Source organism: Drosophila virilis, chromosome 2, assembly GCF_030788295.1.
Source record: "Drosophila virilis strain 15010-1051.87 chromosome 2, Dvir_AGI_RSII-ME, whole genome shotgun sequence".
NCBI classification, from domain to species: Eukaryota; Metazoa; Arthropoda; class Insecta; order Diptera; family Drosophilidae; genus Drosophila; species Drosophila virilis.
In genome coordinates, this window is record NC_091544.1 from 8468201 (window position 1) to 8489775 (window position 21575).

The following is a 21575-nucleotide window of genomic DNA, read 5'->3' on the forward strand; positions in this document are numbered from 1 at the left end:
ATTCATCCGCATAAATAGCACATAAATTGTTGGTGCAAACAAAAAATTACAAAGGATACAAAATCGTTCAGAGTGCCTCACGTCAAAGCGCAAGCAGCGGGAAAAACAACACACGACTGGGGCAACTGCGGAGGCGGATCAGGGAGTCACAAGTGGAAAATAGTCGCAGCTCAAAGTGCGCGTGCATAAAAAAAAGCACCAGAAAAAACAATATTTGCATAAAACACACACAAACACACAAACATATAAATAAATAAATATTAAAGAGAAATAAAAAATGTCATGCAAATTTGTTGGCGAGTTTATTTGATGTGAAGGTTGGTCGCCTTAGCCCGGCTGCCGTTACAGGATGTGCGTATTTTATGCAACGTCATGACGTTCCGAAGCACTCGAACTTGTAGTTGGAGTGGAGCTCGGGAATTTTACATTATTTTTTCATCTAGTTTTTTATATCGAGTGCCATGTTTTAATAATAATTCCTTTAGATGCTTTGTTTAATACAAAATGACGAGCATTTGCTTGTCATGCACAGACCTTTACCTACTCAAAGTCCATTTGATTTGTTTTTGAAATGTTTTTAATAAAATTGTTGCCATTGTACAATTTTCTGTCAAATTAAATAATGTAAGTGAGGGCATTCTAGATTATCTTCTCTTACAAACATTGCATGCCTTTTCATAAAACTCTGCGGCTTTTTTGAGTTTGAAAACCCCAAACCATGAAAGCTGAAAGTTTTTTATTGTGGTTGCAGCCAAAGAACTTGGGAGTTTCTTTTTCACACTGCATATTAAAATGCAACGCCCATTGCAACCACAAAAACGACAAACGAGCTGCAAGAGTAAAGCGTGAACAAAGCAAAACATGCACAAAAAAAATCTTTTGACAATCCTTAGCGCAAATCTCGAGTTTTCTGACGGTAGAAAATAACGAGTTGGCAATGCAATTGCTCGACTGGGGCATACTCTGGGTAAAAAATATTTAAGAAACTTGCGATTAACCTTAATGATGAACAAAATCAAAAACAAAAATCAAAACTTTTAATTTAAATATGGTGCCTAAGAATGCGGTGCAAGAATGCAATTTGAATTCCGATTCCCAGCGATTGCGTTCTTCGACCCTCCCCTAATTAATCTCAACTATCGCGCTATATGCACACCAAAAAGTCAAGTAACTTTCGTTTATTAAGCCTTTGACCCATATTTGCCACTCAAGAACGTATCAACTAAATTCTCTCAAAGATCTTTGAAAATGGTTTTGAAGTCGATCGGATGGTAAGCAAAAAACTCGCATACAACCGTTTTTCGCCAATTTACCACAGTTGTGGGTAAAGTTTCCCAAATCGCTGTAACACGAGTTTGATGCAAATCGGACAAAACTTTAAAAATTTATTTATATATAATATATTTTTATTTTAACAAGAGTAAAATATTTACACTCTTTATGATAACTAGTTTTTTCGTATAGACTTTATCATTATACAGAGTATGCAACATTTTTCTTTGTAGTACTTCTTGTGAATTTTGGAGAATGTTGAAGGTGCGCATAAGCTTTTTGCAAATCATGTTAAATGCCAAGAGAGTTGCGAGGCCACATCATTAGTTAATGTGTTATTAATAAATAAGTTGCTGGAATCAAATTTACTTAAGGGAGTGCAAGTAGGAGACTCACCTTGCGGCCGCTGCTTCTGGTGAGGAAACATCCTGTCGTAGCCCTTTCGCACATTAATTTTGCTGCAGCCAGCTTTACTGTTCCCACGCAAATGTCAAAATGTGAGCAAAAAAATGCCTGACAAGGCAGACTTAGTAGGACTTATGTATATACTATGCGCTGCACACACACACACACACACACGCACACTCACCCACGCACGCACCCACACACGTACATAGCCCACCCGCGGGCTGAGTTTCTAATTTAAATGATAGTTTTTGCCCCCAGCTCGAGACGTCGCTGTATTAGAATTCGTTTTTGTTTGTTTCGAAGTTAATTTATTTTTTCGTTTTCCTAGTTCGTGCTGTGCAATTTTTACTTGTGTTTTTTTTTTTTAGGTAAGTCTAAGATGTTTTTGTTTCGTTGTTGTTGCTCCTTTTGTTCGGTGGTAACTTGTACTTAAGTTATAATTTGATACGTTTTTGTTGCTTGCCACACACGTCTTATGGCTTAATTCGAATTTTGTTGTTTCATTCGATTCGCCTTGCCTCGCTTCGCTTGGCTTCGGTTCGTTTCATTTGATTTCGTTTGGGTTATTCGTTTTATCCGCTTTCGGCGGCGATTCTGTTTTATAAGCACACAAAGCTGTGATAACTGTATCTATTCTAGAGTGTCGTTTTGTGAATGTGTGTGTAAATGTGAGTGCATGTGATTTCCTTTTGCCTGCCTTTCCTTTTGTTGCCAGGCCGAGATATTTATGTTTGCCTTTCACGCTTCACTGCTAGCTCAACGGCTCCCACGGCCGTCAGGTTGGCAAACGGTTTGAAAATTTCTACACAATTGATTTAAATAGCGTTTGAAGTGAACTTTGCTTCCCTGCCTCTCCCACGCACATACACAAACACACACAAAGCCTCACAGAAGCCGTCACTGGCATGTGATTTACGTTAAGTATACGCCCAGTGGGCAAAGCGCTTTCAGCTCCTTTAAAAGAAAGCAACAATGAAAACAATGTCTTCCACGTGAGCGTTGGCATTCGAAAGTTCGCGTAAATAATTTGGTCTACACGCGTAAAAAATTTCATTAATACAAAAGGTATTAAATTCAAGCTGGCAGCGGAAAAAGTTGCACGATACCTTAGAACACAGCCCCGAGCTGAACTCCCTTCTATTATTTATGGGGTAGACTAAAAAAATGCTGCCAAGCAATTAAGCTGGAAGGCTAACTACAAAATGTGGCAATAAGAAACACTGCATGGAATTAAGCAGCTGCACGATAACTTAAAAGAATTGTGGGCCTAAGCCAAATTAATTACATTTTGTTGCCAATTTAGGGCAAAACTTTGTGAGTGGATTTCATTAAAGATTCTATTTGTTGGGTGCTCATTTCCTAACCCATTGGTTAGTCACTGGTGCAGGATTAATTAAAATAAAGTGATCAATAATAATAAATAGAAATGCATCAACCGCAAGTCTTGATTATTGGTTAAATATGGAATTTCTTTGCAAGTCAACCAACTTGTTTTCTTTCAAATAAAGTTTCTCTTGAAAGTTGAGATAGTTGATATTTAATAATACAATTTATTCTCTTGAATTAAAAGGAAAATAAGAAAAGCAAACTCTCGGCATTCGGATAAATCAACTTCATTAACCTACAGGATGCCTTCTGATGGCTTTTACCAGTTTTAAATTTCCACCAGTTATATCCGTTATGAAAGACCCTATTATAATTTATTCAATATTTCATGTAAATTAGAGCCATTGATAATTTTTGAAGTAGCTATACAAATTTTTTATCAACTTGAAACTCTTTTGCTTTTCAGCGCATTTCTCAATGTAATCTATTGAGCACTTTATTACTCTCTCTCTCTCGCTCTAAATTAAGCCTTTGATGACTGAAAGCAAAGTCAATGAGACCAGTAAGGTCCAATAGGCTATGATAATGGTTTATTTCATTAACTTATATGACCACTTCACAATAAATATATATTCATAAACACAGCCGTTAGCTCCTGTTACATTTCTCGGGAGACTGTTTGCCAATTCAAACGCACGCCAATAGAGTTAAACGAACGAGACTCCCAATTTGTGTGGGTGCTGCGGGGGAAGTTGCGTGGCAACTGTGGGCAACGTAAAGGTTATTCCATTTTAGCTGCTGCTGCTGGCAGACGTGCTAAGACTGTCCTGGCAGTAGCTGAGAATTCCAAAAATTACATTTTGCCACTTTTGCAGACAAAAGAAGAAGCTCAACGGCAACGCGCTGTGTGGGCGACACCGCGTATACGCAATAACGCTGACTGACGAGTCTGAGGGCTCGTGGTGTAACGTTGTCGAAGATAATGGCTGCTTTGGGGCCTAACGCTGACACTGCATGGCTGGCAGTCGTCGGGCTGTTGAACCTTCAGTGTGTGCGTCTGCCCCGGCATGCGCCTTTGTGTATGTATGTATGTAAGTATATATTGATGTGGTTGTGTGCGTGCGTGAGTAGGCGCTGGAGGCGTAAGCGCGCGCATTTAGCAATAGAAATTTTCTGTATTTGGGACAGTCTAACATGGAGCGGGGCTAACCCAAACCTGATGCCTTGGGCATCGCTCCCGTCAGCATGTGCCCCGTGCCAAATGCAAAAATGATGATGAGTATTTATCCGGTTTGCAAACAACACAGCGTATACGCAACGTTGTCTAACAGTAAATTGTCTGCATGTAATGCGTTTATTTTATTATAAATTTCATGAGATTTGTGTAAGCACGCGTGCTAAGCGGACCTAAGCGCCCAAATGCGTTGCGTCTCGTCTCGGCTTACCAAATGTACAAGCTTTCTTATATAGCTATATGTATTGCTGTTTATTAAAAGCGTTTCTAAAAATATACATATGTAGGCATGTATTTGTGTGTTTGTGTGTATTCCCTAAAATATTTAATTGACTGTCGTTTTGCTACTATACACTATGTATTGATCGACCGCCCGTTGAAGCAATTTAATGCAGCATTAAACTTTTATTGGCAATTTCATGCGCTTTTATGCAATAATTTTAGAGGCACGACGATAATGAGTGCGATTTCTGTGCCGAGAAGAGCGCGCGATTTTGTTGCTGCTACGGCTGCTACTGCTATTGACCTATGCCTGTGCGTAAAATACTATTGAATAAGTTTTTTAATGACTTTTACGATACGCCACTACGTCAGCCGCTCTGCAGGTATTTATGTGCATATGTATATACAGTTGCGGCGGAAATACTACTACGCACACACACAAACACTAACACACACGCCATGCACGATGTTGCCTGCGACGTGTACGAGGACGAGAGCGAAACACGATAACGTCCGACGCGCTCAACTGAACTTTACGTATTAAAAACGTTGGCTCTATAAACGTCGAACTGGAGCCGAGCGAGTGGCAGTAGAAGCCAGCCGAAGTTTTAAATTCCCGAACAACTACACTCGAAACTGGAGCAAACGCAGTAATAGACACATACACAGGCATCATAAACACATACATACGCATGCCTGAGCGGACGGCTCTCTCGCTGGGCAACAACTTTTTTATTAAAAAGGAAGCACGGGAGCGAAAGCTTTTTTCCAACAAAAGTTCGACAGACGACGTGCCCATCACTGTGTATTTGTGTCTGTGTGTGTGTGTAATGGCCTGTGTGTTTGTGTGTATTTAACATGAAAAAATTGGCAGTCGGGATTTTGGGAATTGTGTTTGATGTGCCGACGATGACGATGAGGCAGCCCCCGCTATTTCTATGGGGGAACGTAATTTAGACTGCCCTGACAGCGTTGCCAGATGTTATTTTCTATGGCAACGGACTTGAACTTGTTCAAATGCACAGAACACCAAGCCACTGGACAGAAAACTATGAATTTAGAACACAATCTGTCAGTAGAGTACGTATCTGGGTACGTAACTAAAATACTGCGTGCGGTAAGTATATGAACTTTTAGATGACGTATGAGGAATGCGCAAACAAGATCGGCGCGTTTTAAAGTTTATTCGAATTTCGAAGCTAATATTGGATGTTAGTTAGTATTGAAAGAAGCGGAAACTCCTAAACAACAACTACAACTGCCACTACATAATACTCTATGTAGATAACTTTTTTATAAGTCTGTCACACCTCCATTAGATATCGTACAGATTACGTTAATTGACAAACTACTTAGGTCGATCGTCTACGTATTTTGATTAAGATGCTTCACTTGAGCTGGTCAATAATGTGTGTTGCTATGTGTGCACTCGTAAGTTAATGTCTCATACATTTACCTATCCTCGTTAATAAGCATTATAATTAAACTCTTATACACGCAGCGGCTCAACCCCACTCAAATTGCACACAACAGCCCACTCAAGTATTTATAGGCACACAAACACACATATCCACGCACAAATCCTGACAATTATGGCTGCCACTTAAATAAACTGACGTCGGTATCAACTATACGCATTTGGCATGGTTATAGCCGTTGGTAGTTACATATTAGAATTCGCAGAAATGCCAATCTCAGTATATAAAGAAATGATGGTCGTGCGTTTGTTTGTGGTAAGAGAAACCTAGCTCAAAAATAGCCAGCATGTGGCATGACAGACAAGCATTTCGAGTGATTTAGGATCAACAACAACAACCACAACAACAACAAAAGCAACAATAACAATAAGAGCGACAGCTACAATAAAAACACTTAACATTTGTTGGGCCTAGACAAAAGCGAACCATTTGTGCAGATGGTTTTTATCAAACATTTTATATCAACAAAATGAAGCGAAACAGAACAAAGTGAAAAGGGGTAGCACGAGCACAGAGCAGACAGGTTAAAAGGAGCGCGCAACTTGGGGCGACTCCAAAGGGAATTATGAATAATTTTAATAACCTGGCCCCGATGACATAAACAGATAAAACGGTGCCATTAAAAACGCATTACAATTGATAAAGACTGGCCAAGAGCCAGCAATCATGAGCAGAGTATGGAAAATAGAAATCATGGCTGAAACGTAAACTTTGCTTAACATGAATGACATGTATAGAGGTGTAGGCGTGTGTGCATATGTGTGTGTATGTGTATGGTTGTATGTTACGCCCATAGCTAGGCCACATCATTCACAAAACCCACACACACACACACACACATGCATTGCTCACGAGCTGGTCGTAGTCACGGTGTTTATCGACACGGCATTTATGTGGGTCAGTTTGGCGAATGCCGCTGCCGTCGCTGTCGCAGCTCACACGCGTTGACAGGCAATCAACTGTCGGGCGGGCCCATGCAAAATGAATGCATTTGAAAATGGTTTTCAAGGCACAAGGCGCGGGACCCGCTTGTATGCAAACATGGCAGCAACATAGCTGCTGACAGACGCAAAGCTAAAGCCAATTTCTAATCTAAGTCTGAAGCTAGTAAAAGTTACGTTACGTATACGCAACGTAGACGCCTGCGCGGATAAGCTGCGCAGTACGCACACCGTAGCATATATTGCATGGCGCAGTCGGCATCGAATTTATCCGACGCGCCGGATGTGCGCGGCTAATAACAAACATCCGGAGAGGAAACATTTTTCTTATTTTTTTTTTTTTTTTGTCACTGGACATTTGTCAAGCGAAACAAATTGAGTTCGCAGCTCGCAGCAGTCGTCGCTCCATGTAACCGAATTGAAATCAAAATTCGAAATCCCCCGGAAGGCGCTGTCATCAGCAACGATGTGGGCTTCAAATGGCTTGATGGCCTGAAAGGGGAAAGACAAAACAATAAAAACAAAAAAAAAAAAAAAAAAAAACTGAAAACAGAAAACAGAAAACAAATACTCATTCAGATTTGATGGAATTTTTTTGTAGGCCCACAAATGGTTGCTTTGGGCGCAAGGGTGAGCTTTTTGTGGAGAGACCAAATAGTTGGGGAGAATCAAATCATCAGCGAAGGCTAGTTTTATGTGTGGTTGAAGGTTCGCCTGAATACCGCATTCAATTTGTAGTTGTATAAATTGTGGTTGTTGTTGTTGCTGCTGTACTCTTAGCATAAGCTGCTTAAAGCTTAAATGTGAGCCTAGTTTGCTAAATTAGCATTTAAGTGTTTTCATTGGCAATTAATGCCACAGCCATTCACCTTGGCAGTTAATTGCGGCTGGCGTAAAAAGGTACCCGCAATAGACGCTGAAAACTAAGGCCGAGCCCGCTCGCTCAACCCACTTTCCCACAATTTTCCTAATTCAGAGCTATCACTTGCATTTGAAATGTTAGTGACAAAGCTTACGTACAATGAACCTTGACACAAATGTGTGAGCGTGTATGCCTGTGTGTGTGTGCGTTTACTTGAGGCCTAGCTCTCGGACTAATTGATGGTTTGTGGGCCATTTTGGGCCGTTGGCATTTTAAAAGCCGTTACAAGTGCCATCAATTAATGCACGTGCCAAAGTTTGTGACAAATACACTGAACTACACACAATAGAGTAAATTTGCAGTTGTGGCCAAAACCACACAGTTCTAATTTGTTGTCTAGACAACTAACCAACAACAAATAAATGATCGGAAAACCAAAAGTAACTGTAAGAATTGAAAAATAATAGAACAGAAATAAGAGAAACTTTACAAAAGTCTGGCCACTCTGAACAAGCAAAGCAAGCCGCAAAAGCCAAACACGTTTCGTTTTTCTCTACTACAAAAGCTCTTCGTTCCAGAGAGAGCGAGCCGTAGATACGGCGAGAGCAAGTTGAAACACAAATACGCACTGAGCAAAAGCGCAAATGTCGGCGTGAAGCAGAAACCACATGCACCCCTTCTCACTCACGCACACACACACACACTTACCCAATTCATAGCAAATGCAAAGTACGTAAAAGTTAAAAAATGTTGAAGCACACTTTCGTGCGTTGCGAGCGCCACGACAGCCAAAAACGTTGCGAAAATCCGCAGTAAAGCAAACAGCTTTTAACCACGCTCAAGGGTCGCAGGGGGTTGGTATGCCAAAACGCTAAGGTAGCTGGCTAGGCTGATAGCCCGGCCCGCCAACCCTCAACCTAACACACATATATATATATATATATATATGTGCTGCAAGAAGCGGGCGACAAAATAAAAGCCACGACCTATCCACACAACAATCGTGTGTGGGTATTTTGGGGCTGAACAAAACACTCAAAGCTGTGTGTGGGTGGCTAGCCTGTTTACCTGTGAGTGGTGTAAGCCGCTTTTAGTACAGTCAAGTCACACACGCACGCACACACACATGCACTGGGATGGATGCTGCAGTAGGTTGTGAGGTTAATTTTGTTTTTGCATTGCATTTGCTTGCGTGTGTATATGATAGTGTGTGTATGTTATCTGTGTTTGTTTCCTTTTGCACTCGACTACTTCCAATACAAACACCTACAGCTTCATGTGCAGCGCCCCAGTTGATGATTTTATTTTTTGGCCAAACATAAAATTTGTCATACGAAGCTTAGGACTCGGGCACAAAACTTTCGATGGACAGTGTTTTGGCAACATGCTCTTATTGAATTTTAAAAGCATTCCCGGCACCGGAATTTCAAAAAGCAAGTATACGCTGCTGCGATGTCCTACAGCATGTTATGCAAAAAGAAGCCAATCAATAAGTAAACTGTCACAAGCAGCTCGTGGATGCTATGCGGCCACTCGAACCGACGGCACCTGACTTCTAGCCGGAAATTATAAACACGTTCTTATTGGCAAAGGAAAAAAAAAAAAGAAGAAAATGCGACATGTTGTGTGCAATGACAGGCAAATATTTTACGTGCACAACAAACCGCAAACAAGAAGATCAGAAATGCGCAACTATAAAATACCTGTAAAAACTATGTTACTGAAGGTAAAAGAGAAACACCTAGAAACACAAAAACTTATAATCAAATATAAATAATTTGCTAAATAGGTCAACGAGTCTCCTTAGATGTTTTCAACCTGATAACAGCTTGATAAGACTTATGCAAGAAATTTTCTCAAACTTTTATATAGCCTTCTGCATGTTTTGAATAGTTTTAGTCTATTATCAAATTGTTAAAACTATTCAAATTGATAAAAACTTATCAAAAAACATCGTTAAATTAATTCATTGTAGTCCTCAGTCTTGGTAGTCCTCAGTCTCATATAGTATGTACTAATAAAAAATTCATATATTCGAAAGTGTTAATGTCACAACAAGAAAATTCTCCAATCGAAAGGTTATATGCAAGGCAAATAGAGCCTGTAGCTGTATTGGTAAGAGTATAGAATATAAAACTAGATGCAACGACAAGGGCAAACGACAGACGAAAAATAAAATGACTTTTGTTTCTTGTCGATTGACAAGCTTCTATAGGACAAGTTTATTTTATGCGAGGAGTGCTGTTGAAGGGGCTCTAATTAGTTTTTACACGTAATACACGTAACTAAAATGTGAAAAATGAGTCATTATAAAAGCGAAATGCAGAGAAAAATAAAAAATAATACAATAAGACATTTCGTTCATGGAAAACATGTAAACGGATACACAACTGCTTTTCATCTCTTCAATTTCCGATAAGGTATCATTAATATTAACACCGAAGGTCACCTTCAATTTGGTTAGCTCAGTTTAGTAGTTAGTTAATTGAATATTCATTGATTGATGGATAGTGAGATTAAAAAAAATAACAGATTGCTTACTTAATCCTATCGTAATTTGCCCCTTCAATCCTGCTAGTGGCGTAGCTGAAAAAGCTTGCCAACTTTATTTGTTGTTCCTGTGCTTTTTATACCCTGAACCCATTAAATGGGTATAAGGGTATATTGTATTTGTGCAAAATCCAAATGTATGTAACAGGCAGCAGAAAACATCTCCGACCCCATAAAGTATATATATTCTTGATCAGCATCAAAAGCCGAGTCGATCTAGCCATGTCCGTCTGTCTATCCGTCCGTACGTATGAAGGATCGCAGAACATATAAAATCTATAGACTTGAAATTTTAGATGTAGATATAGGTTCTAAAATATAATATATATATGCATTTGATGTTGGAAGAAGAGGGTTCAGGGAACCCCTCTTACTTGTTCCAGTTGGCACTGCTCATAATCAGTGGAGAAACTGTAGCTTAGCTGGGTTTTCTGTCCCTGCGTTTTCCGTTTCAATGCACCCAAATTACGCTCATTAACGAGCCAAGTGCAACAAGAACACCTGCAAATGGCTGGGAAAACTTTCGCGCTGCGTTTGCGGCAATTAAAAATCTTGCCGCACCTGTGTTGCCAATTAATAGTTTTTCAAATGATTCGGCAACAAGAACTAAGCCAATAAGAGGAAGAGGAAGAGCAATGCGGCAACTATTTCTGTTTTCCTTTGGCGTTGTTAAGTTGCACACGAAAAAGTATACAAAATAGAAGTGAAAGTAAGAAAACAAAAAACATGTGGAGAAAGCACAAAAATTTGGAAAAATCATTAAAAAGACTATTTTTGGTTAAAAGATGAGTTAATAATTTATTTATATTTATTTTTACTCAAATTAGGTTGATTTTATATTATATTCAAGCTGGTGATTTTAAGAAAAGCTTATTTTGTATACCTTTTACCCTGTTCCCCTGGGTAGCGAGTATTCAAATCAGAAGAAGCTTTAAAAGAAAAAAACAGAAATTGGAGCGGCTCCAACAACTAAAATGTTAGCCAGTGTTTGTCTTGGGCGAAATTTGTTGCCGCTGACTGTGTAGTAGTGTGTATCTATGTGCTTGCAGCTGCCCCAACTGAAGCAATATTCTTATCTGCATTGAAGCAAACAGTCTGCAAGACTTTCTGTGTGTGTCTGTGTATCCAGCGAACTGCTCGAATGCACCCCAAATGCACCAACTGTTGTTGGCAAAGCTCAAGGAACCGAAAGGAGCTGCTGCTGCGCTGCCGCTACTTCTGCCTAAATGTCCGTCGTTTATTTGTGAATGGTACTCGAGGAACACACAGAAAACTTACAGCCAGATAGACAGAAACGCGGCACAAAACTGCGGGACTTGAGCGACCAGCCAAGCGGCAAGTTGATAATTGTCTATAGGCAATGTGATGCGTAGCATCCAGAATTATTTGTCGCCAACTGTCATAACCAGCAATTTGTCAACTAATTATACAGATCAGCCTGCAGAGATTTCTTAACTTTAAATTGAAATGAAAATATTCTGACGTTTGATAGACAGTCGAAATGAAAAAAATATTACGGGTTTTTATCTGTTTGTCAGTCGCTATCATTGCTTTTAATTAAATGTATAAAGCACTTGGTTGAGTTCGCATCACGTATACGCCACAATGTGCTGCTTGGTATGCGAATAAATCAAAATAATTTACTGCAGCTTAAACGTTGCAAAATGCAATTCAATAAATTCATCAACTCCTGCGCCCAAAAATGCCACTAAAAATTGATTAAATCTCCATTGGATGCTGCGGAGCGCTGTGAAACCCTTTGCCAAATGGTGTCAGCTGCAGTCACGCCCGTACACATCCCCAACTGTGGATTTTTGTAATTCAATATGCTGCCATTTGCCTGTTGGCTGCCATTCAACACTCGTCATCGCGGCATGCAGCAGTCCTGCCACGTATGCCAATAGAATTGCCTGCGCATTTCACTTGAGCAACTTTGACTGCTTACAAGTAGCACGCAGCAAGCAGCAAGCTTCAGGCAATCAGATTGCTTCTACAAAACTTTGACACGTTGCCTGGGGGCGTTGCATTTCAATTAAAAATTGTTTAACAAATCAATTTGCAAGGCCTGACAGGCAGCTTATAAAAAATATAAATCGAGACACAGCAGCAGCAGGAGCAGCAACGTGCAACAAGCGCTGCCACTGCAATTAGAACAGCCAAGAAAGGGCACAGCTAAATATGCCGCAAGCGTAAATTCAATTATTTAGCCGGCAGACTCCCATAGGACGAACATCCTTAGTATCGGCAAAGGGCAGCACCGAGCGCGCAGCTAAGGCAACTTCCAACCTCGGTTGCTCAGCGAGTAAATTAATTTATTTGTTAAAGTTTTTGACGGCAGCGCCAAGTCAAAGTTTATACGCCGCATAAATGGAAAATCCAACAATAAAAGCTCAAAAAAAATATATATGCAATTCATGGAATATTGTGTACCCTGTAAAGGTGGGCCGAATGTTTAACCTAATTGTTTTTGCAAATTAAGATACCAGATAGAAGGCATTAGCAATCTCTTAAAGTGCATAAATTCTTCATCATTTGTGATTGTCTCGTAGCCGGTTTAATAAATGCAGAACCGAAAAACTTCATATTTTTTTTATAACTTCCTTTTTGGTAAGGTGTTTGTTATTTGCACAAGTTCGAATGCTATGTAAAGGCCCTAAAGATCGAACAATAAACGGCGAAATTATTGAAGTATGCATCTATCATGGTATAGGGCTGCGGGACGAAGAAGCTTGGCGTGCATATAGGAGAAAGTTTGTGTATAGGAGAAAGTTAAAGTGCTTGGAACGGCAGAACGCGATGGGTTCAGGTTATCTATTAATACGATATATAAATAAGCATATTCTGACGTCCTTTATAAATTAGTCAGGGCCTGACCGCTACCAAAATTATATTTATGTCTATTGATTAAAGTACTAATAAAGTACAATGCAGGTAAAACTGTATTAAAAGTATTTCGGTTCAACTAGATTTCACTCAAACAAGGCTGACATTATATAGCATATAATTTTGTGTCAAATCATTGCAAAGTTCGCAACTAAGCTGAAATACCCTCAAAAAATAATCGATTCGGCGCGCTACTTCTCGTTTGTGGGTGTGGCTGTGGTCGCAATGCTTTGTCGACTGCATCTTGAGGGAATTGCACAAGGGCGCTGCGCCTTTGACTTTGTGATGGAGTTTTGTTGGTTTTTCGCTGGCTGCCTGGTTGCCTGGCTTAAGTTGGAGCGATTTCCGCTGCCTAAGTTTGTGTTGGGGCTATTTTTATTTCGCCTAGCTTGCTTAATGCCTTCAACGGGAGCTGCTCAGTTGCACATAGTTGACAAATACACTGTGAGTCTACCTTTAGGGATGAATTTAGTTGAGTCTGGTGCTTGGAAGCATTAGCAAAATGCTTTGTTAAGTGCTTTAATTAAAAGGCGGTTGCATGGAACTAAACAAAAAAATTGATGAACTGAAAACGATGCCGCAGTGTGGGGGTGTGTAATTAAATTCACTTAAGTGTTAAACATGTATATCAATTATTTTGCCGGTAAACCTTTAATTCAACACATTGATTAAAGTTCAGTTACATGGCGAAATAAAATTACGTTGTGCGACCAAACAATTTCATTAAAATTCGAGGCGGCTTCAATTAAAGTGGAATATATGGCATTGGTTAACAACATGACAAGCCGCCTCCACTTTGGCAGCCCTCATGCAGACAAACGATAGGTAGTACATATACATAAGTAATTGAGTTACATGTCCACCGACTGCGTTAAAGGTACGCATGCAGACGACCGCCATCAGACGCGAGCCCAGAAAAAGTAAATCAGATTTTGCAATTAAGCGGTATTGAAAGTCATATAGCATCAATTGCTAATTTACTATAGAGTAAAATCGATACAAATTCAATTTTAAGGATTTTTCATTTTCAAAATTAATTATCTGAAAATGACTTGAGCGAAATGGCAAAGTATGAAATAATTTCTCATAATAATTAAGGTTTTGAGTCACCTTGGAAGACTCTTCGAATATTTAACCTCACTTATTTTGTAGTTTTGTATATTTGAAAAATTATTAAAAATAGTTTGCCTTCAATATTTACTTAAAATTAAAGGACCTTTACACAATATAATGTATACTGTAAAGTAATAGTTGAACTTTTGTAAAAGTTCTCTGAGTTAGTCGGCTTAAAAAGTTTGAAACTTACCTTTCTACGTCCACAACAAAGCATTCTTCGCACACGCGAATTTCCAGTAGCTGCTTTCAATCGAGTAAACTTCTTCTTCCACTGCATTTATGAGTGGGGATCCTTATGGGAAAGCCGTTCTTCTGCTGCTACAGTTGGGGCATTTGTGGCCCTGGCTGAAGTCTCGAGAAATGCGCCAAGGGGCGTGACCGTTTAATCAACTTAATTTTACAAAAATTCATTAGCGTTGTATAAAAAATGCAAGTTCGATTTATTCGTTGCTCGTATATGGGGTGCTACAAACAAGAAAGAGAAATATATATATAAGTATATATGAGTCAGTGAGAATATCGCTTAAAATTTTTACATAAATATAAGCTCTACGCCTGGCCTTGCCAAACTCATCAGAAAGTATTAACTGTCACTTAATTGTCAGCAGGCAAATGTATTTTGCATGCTTCGTGTGTCAGTGTTGAGCAGCGTGTTAAACTTAATGAAGCTCTGCCACACTGCACTGGCAGCTAAAAGCTGGCAGACAAAAACACTTCGGAACACTTTAGAGCCCAGCCTTGAGTTGGCGTTGTTCTGACATGTGTCATATGCATTTGCGTAACATCCATTGGAGCAGTGTTGGACAGTTGGACAAATGCCAGCTTCGCAACTTGTCATCTACCAGGCAGTACTACAAGTAACAAGCAGCCCACAGCACATAGCCCACTCACATATCGAGTAGCTGTCTGATTTCACAGCTCCGATAATGTGTTGTTTGCTTAGCTCTCAAATGGATTCAATCAAAGTCTGCCATGGGCAGATACTGCGCTTGCAACTGTCACGCTTCTAAACTAATATATGCATGCAACACTGAAAAAGCGTTAAAATCCCACTTTAATCCAAATCGAATTTGGGTAAATTAAGGTAAATTTAAAAGAACTGTGAATGTTGAGGGTTATATAGGGAAAATTTTAAGATGTCCTAGACTCTTGACAAAGTCCATCAACTTAGAATAAGGCACAAAACAAGCAAACAAACATGGAAAAGTCAATTTATCTATCAATCGCTTTTGCTTCATGTACTTGAACCAGAATCATGATGACTTTCTAATGGCAAACAAGCAACCTTGCCACTTGCAAACTGTTTTTATTGTTAGATGGAGAGCCAATTATTTTGAGTACAAGTCCATTCAAACAATTTTAGTATAAATATTCATACAATATATAAATATAATGTATGTATTTATTATACTGTTTACTGTGTGCTTAACACTTCAAATGCTGTGCCGCCTCCATAACAAAAGAGTCATATTCATGTTGCGAGCTCTAACAACTATTATCCAACTAACAGCAACTGGTTCGCTAACGTCCTCGACAATTGCCCTTGCCTTGGCAGCTGCAATGAATGCTGATATAATTTTTAATTAAAAACGCTTTTGCAGCTGACCAAGCTAACTGGCATGAGGACCAGACGAAACACAAGGGCAACTTTTAGATGCACAAGGGGCACGGCTACGTTGGTTGGTAGAAACTTGTGCAACTATTTAAATACAATTTACTGCCGCATGTTGTATACCAATACGATTATTTTAAGACTCAAAGATTATCTAAGAATTGAAGCTATTAGCCCTGTAAGTCCCTAGACACTTTTAGATACAGAGACCGGTTAGCCGGTTAGAGCCAAGTTCAGATTCTGTTTATGCATATGATTTTGGCATAAGCCTTGCAACCGCAATGCCAAAAGCAACAACGGCGACCACAATGGCAAATCAGCGACAAAGAATTTTTAATTAAGTAGCTTAAAAGCAGCAGCCAAGAGATGAGACTTTTTACTCAGCAGCTCATTCGCCAGGGATGGTGAACCATCCTTGTGACGATGTCGTCCTACACAGGGTCATCATCGTCGTCGTCGTCCTGGCGGACACGTACTATGAACTGGGCCAATGGAGCTCTGCGGCTGGCACTTTGCCCACAACTCCAACTGAGATTTTGCTGCCATAAAACAGTTTGTGCGGGGTGTATGTCCCTAATCCCGCTTTCACCCCATCTGCCTCTGTAGTTTGCAATGAAAAATGTTGCAATCGTGCAGGGAACATTTAAATGTCCTGCTCGAACGCCATACCAAACTCCTTGCCAGTGTGCGTGAGCATATTTATGTGTGTGCTTGTGTCTATGGCTGTGAGCCCAGCTGCAACGTGACAACTGACTGCTGAGCTACATCCGCTGCACCAGTACTAGCGCCATTCAATGAACTTCATCTGCGCCCGTCGCTATGCAACATTTTTGTTCATAATTTCCATACATGCACCGACTGTCTATTTGCCTGTGCAAGTGTGTGTGTGTGTGTGTGTGTGTGTGTGTGTGTGTGTGTGTGTGTGTGTGTGTGTGTGTGTGTGTGTGTGTGAATAATAGCTAGCAGCGACACTGCCATGCAAATGCAGCTACACGATACTTTGTGTCAAAGCAGCAACAACTCGGCGACAAAGTGCAGCAATCAGCCAAGAAAAATGTCGTTGGGTGTTGATGGAAGCAACAACATTCACAACAGCAACATTTATAACAACAACAACTATTTGGCAGACAAACGTACACATTTTTGTCCACGCATGCCTAAAATTTATTTTAATGACATCATAAATTCCGCCAGCGAAGTTTTCGCTTTTTCCTCACATACCCAACTTACTTTCATATGTGTGCATATGGTTTTATGTGAGTGTGTGAATGAAAAAGCGTGTTATAAAGCTCCGCCCACGGGGAGCGCAAAAATTGCAAACCATTTATCATATGATAAATACAGAAACAATTCAATAGCGACATTCGCTCTGACTAAACTTTTAATACACTATATTAGCCGAATATCAATAATATATTTTACTCTACACGTTAAGCATTGTGCATGTAAGAGAGAAAAGGAAAACATAACCGGATTGCATAAAAGAGAAATCTACTGTTGGCACTACAAATTTACAAGAATTAACAAAGGAAGAGGAATTACTTCGCCTAATTAACCAAAACATATAATAATCGTGTTCGTAGATTTAAAATGGTTGAAGGCAGTTTAAGAAAACAATCTTTGAGATGCGATTATTTTAGCCGCCGCTTAAAACTGCTGGCATATCCTGGTCATGGAACGAAGACATTAACTTGCATGTGGTTCCAGGCTCAAACAGAATGACAAACCACCAACCAGACGCCACTGGGCGGCACTGACACACCCATCACACACGCCCGATGGGCTGGCACTCAAATATGATTGCAGCAACAATCTATGCACTATGCAGTCAGTGTCTGCCCAGACTTGCAACTAGCAACGGACCATGGGGAATTTTCACCTTAAAATTGGACCGTGCACGAATTACAAAAACACAAAACCACAGCAACCGGCATAATTGGTAGCCAACACTGGCAAAGGTATGTGGCCTATAGTCTAGCTAATTTTTCACATTTCTCACTAACACCGACTCTGTTGCTGTGAATGCAACTGCTGCGGCTGTCAGTTCCGGGCAAGCATTGGAACACAGCTAAAATTAAGATGGATGAGACAGGTATTATAGTGTTATATGAAATAGTCTGCAAGGCTCTTTTCAAATTGAAGCAACAATTCTGTTTGTTATAAAAGCAATTAAATAGCAGGCGAGATAAGAATAAGAACTATCTTTGAATTAAAGAAACAACAAGCGTCTAATCGGTTGGTTTAGTGGCTAATCCAGCTGCAAATTGCAAGTGCCAACAACTTTAAAGTAATCTGGTCTCTTGTCCTGGAATTTTGCCATACCTTATTTACATACATTTTTTAAAAGAGCTCCCCTAAGCTCCTCAAAAAGAAATGTATCAGTCTTCCGCATCTATGCCTATTGTGACAATTGTATTTGAATACTATACAGAAGTTTAATGATTCCTGCAGCTTAAATTATCTTTTCATTCGTACGACTTTCAGCTGTTTTTCCCCCAACACTTGTAGAACGGAAACTTTTTCAATGTGCGCTTACAATGGAATGATTTTTATACGAGCTGAGACTGTTTGTAACATTATATAACATTTGATATCATAACTCTGACTTTAATGCCTTGTGCTGCAATGTTTGTAGAACTTTTTCCTGCATTGTTCAAATGGTTTTTCCGCTTTTCCTCGAAAAATTGGAGCAAAGCTCTCAACTTTTTTCTATGTGCTGCTGCTGGGTTCGTTGGGTGGCTGCTTTTAATATAAGGCAGGCCGTAAAACGCTAAAGAATTAAAAATGCTTTGTTGATTGTTAATGTTGCAGCTAATGCTTGCTTTCTCTTTGTGTATTTGAGATTCTTATTTGTGGTATTGCTTAGCTGCAATTAAAATTAAGAGTTTTAATAACAAATAATGACTTTAATCGGAGTTAAGTCAAGTGGAAGATGTACAGCCAATATGCCAAACGGCTAGAGCTCAGCTCAGTTTAGTACCCAATTAAAATAGCTCAACCCAAGTTCATATTTTTAAGCAGGGAAAACCAAACTCGAATATACCCTATGCAAAGCTTCGATCTACTTTAAAATATATTAATGGTCTACCCTGTATTTTTTATTTCATTCTACTAGTTCATTCCCTCTGTGTTTGAGCTTAATTATTATTGGAGTATATAAATATGAAAGCCCGAACTGTGCATATTGTAAAAATCACGGCAATCTGTCTGACACGAAATTAAACATTAGATCACCTGATTTTAAGATCAGTTAAAAATCGGTGATAACCTGATTAGATTGGGGGACATCCAATCATGTTCTGCATGTGATTTACGTGGAAGAACATTTTGTCAAGTGAAAATGACGGAAATGAACGGACAAATTGCAGCAGCAAATGCTTGATCAAGAATATACAAATTCTTTTTTGGCTGTTGCACACTGTTGCAGAGTTTGATAACACCCATGTTATCCATTTTAAAAAGCCACACAGGGTATAACTGAAATCCTTACTGGCATTTCAAATAATCTCCACTAGAACATTTACAAAAAAAATCAACCATCACAAATCAATGATAAGCACAGAATGGTGGATATTTTTGCCCGTCCCTTCCACCACTTCTATCAGCTCCATTCCTGTGAGAGTTCACGAACCTATCAGAATTTTTCTAAAATAAGCTTAAGGGATTTAATGGGAATTGGAATGGTGGGCTCACCTGAACTGCGTTGCCTGTCAACTGGTGCTGAAGGATGCTGCCTGGATGCTGCCTGGATGACCGGGTGCCTGGATGCTGTTCGACGTTGCCTAAGCCGCACAAACTTTAGAGTTTAGTTATCAAAACTGAAATCACAAACAGCAGCAGCAACAACAAACACAACAACAACAACAACAGTGACGTGGATTACGGGCGGCGTCGGGAGTTTGCCGGCGGGTGACAGCGTTATTAGCAGGTGCAGTTGGCGAGGCTTTTGGGGCTATGTTGCAAACGTAATTGCTGTTGCAGTTGCAGTTGCAGCGGCAGTTGTTGCAGTTGCTGTTGACCTAGGCTTTAATGACAAATTGCTGGTTCGGTGGTCAATGGCTCTCGGACGCATCCTTAGATCCTTTGCATTATTAGCACTGGTCGTTTGCTCGTTTCCGTTTCACATTCTGCTCGATGCTGCATTTGCCTCGGCGACTGCGGCGCTGCTGCATTTTTTGCGTAACTTTTGAGCTTTTTTCGCTTTTGCACATTTCACAGTCAATTTGTACATTATTTTGCCGCCAGGGCCTTTGACAACGACGCGATTAAACGCGTTTCTGCCTAAAACAAATGCTTTCAGTTAACCGATTTTTCTTTAGCTGCGCCTAATTGATTTTTGCGCATGTATATGTGAATGCATGAACGAACGGTTGTTTGTGTGTGTGTGATGTGTTTCTTTTTCTATGTGTGTACGCGTGAGAATGTGTACGTGGGAGCAGGCAACGGAATGCGTCCGAATGGCAGTGCGGAGCTTTTGCTTATGAGCCGCATTTTACTACGAGCGCAACGCGTTTGGCCTGAATATGCGAATTTCCTGCGCTACTCCTACATTAACAGAGCGCAGCGCAGCACGCATAAAAATGTGTGTGTGTGTTGTGTGTGTGTGTGTGTGTTTGTGTGTGTGCAAGTGTTCTGAGCATGGGTATGAATTTCAGTATAATAAAATATCCTGTTTGGGCAATGAGCGAGCCAGCGAACGTTTGAGCGAGTGTTCGCACTGCGCATGCCCTATAAATTTGGAGCAAGTTGCCGCTGCTGGCTATTTGTGGGCGATAGCGAGCAAAGACGATAACACTAACCACCCACCCCACAGAAATCCACCACCAGAGTCGCAACCGTTCAAAGTCCCTCACGCTATAGTTCGTGTGGCTTTTTGCGCTTTACTTGGGGGCGGTTGACGCTTTTTGTTTAGGGCACTTGTGGTTGTTGCATTAAATAATGCTATTTGCAGTACTTCACAAGCGTTCGATTTTCTTATTTTATTGTTTTTAGTTTTTTTTTTTTTTTTGATTTGCGTTCGCTTTATTTATCAACAATTCGATTGATTGATTGATGAGCGGCAATGACTCACTAAACTGAACTAACGAACTAAGTCCCTGATTGCCGTTCGTTACAATTTTCTACCACTGTTTGTTTTATGTTATGTGTTAGGCATCTACAAGCTTAGCGCTCTGCTGAACTGTTATTAACAGTGAGCGCTGTTTTTCTTGCAAACTGCCGTTATATATGTTAAGAACTTTTTTAATTATTTTTAATCAACTTTTACTAAATGCATAATTTTTAAACAGTTTTAAAATATAGTTATTTAGCTTTCATTTCTGTATGGCAGATATTGAGCGAAATGGACTTTAATTTGAATCAAAACAGCTGCTCTCTGGTTCCTGAGAACGGACCCAATCGAATATTAACAGAGCCGTAGCAGAAAACTGCTAATTTACATTATTCGATTGATTGCTGAGCACCAATGAATTTCAATTACATTCCGAAAAGGGGATGAAGATACCCGTGTAACTTTTTGTTGAGGTTTTAAATCGTTATTGACTTGAGTTGGCTGGTCTTACGACTCTGCAACAATGGTAGCCGGTAAATCATTGCATCATTTTGTTAACATAAAAAATACTAAATTAACAGAATTACTCCTCACTAGATGAAAACTATTTTTTATTATAAA

At 39.8% G+C, this 21575-nt stretch overlaps 1 protein-coding gene across 12 annotated transcripts in view; it reads right to left on the reverse strand.

Annotated features, from left to right (window-relative positions):
* Positions 1 to 21018, reverse strand: part of RhoGAP100F (Rho GTPase activating protein at 100F) — a 41040-nt gene extending 20022 nt beyond the window's left edge. For 2 of the 12 annotated variants that reach the window (XR_004304873.2, XR_004304872.2), the window contains exons 1-2: positions 19598 to 21015; positions 14483 to 14757 (exon numbers count right to left, since the gene is read on the reverse strand). Coding sequence is in view for 8 of the 12 variants with exons in the window: in XM_070206898.1 (XP_070062999.1) it covers positions 14483 to 14569 (87 nt within the window). In the remaining 4 variants the exon portion in view is untranslated. Of the gene's footprint in view, positions 1 to 1668; positions 3197 to 14482; positions 14758 to 19597 lie in introns of those variants that run through there. The other 10 variants (XM_032439062.2, XM_002054412.4, XM_070206898.1 and 7 more) reach the window with 9 other exon arrangements.
* Positions 21019 to 21575: the final 557 nt, after the last annotated feature.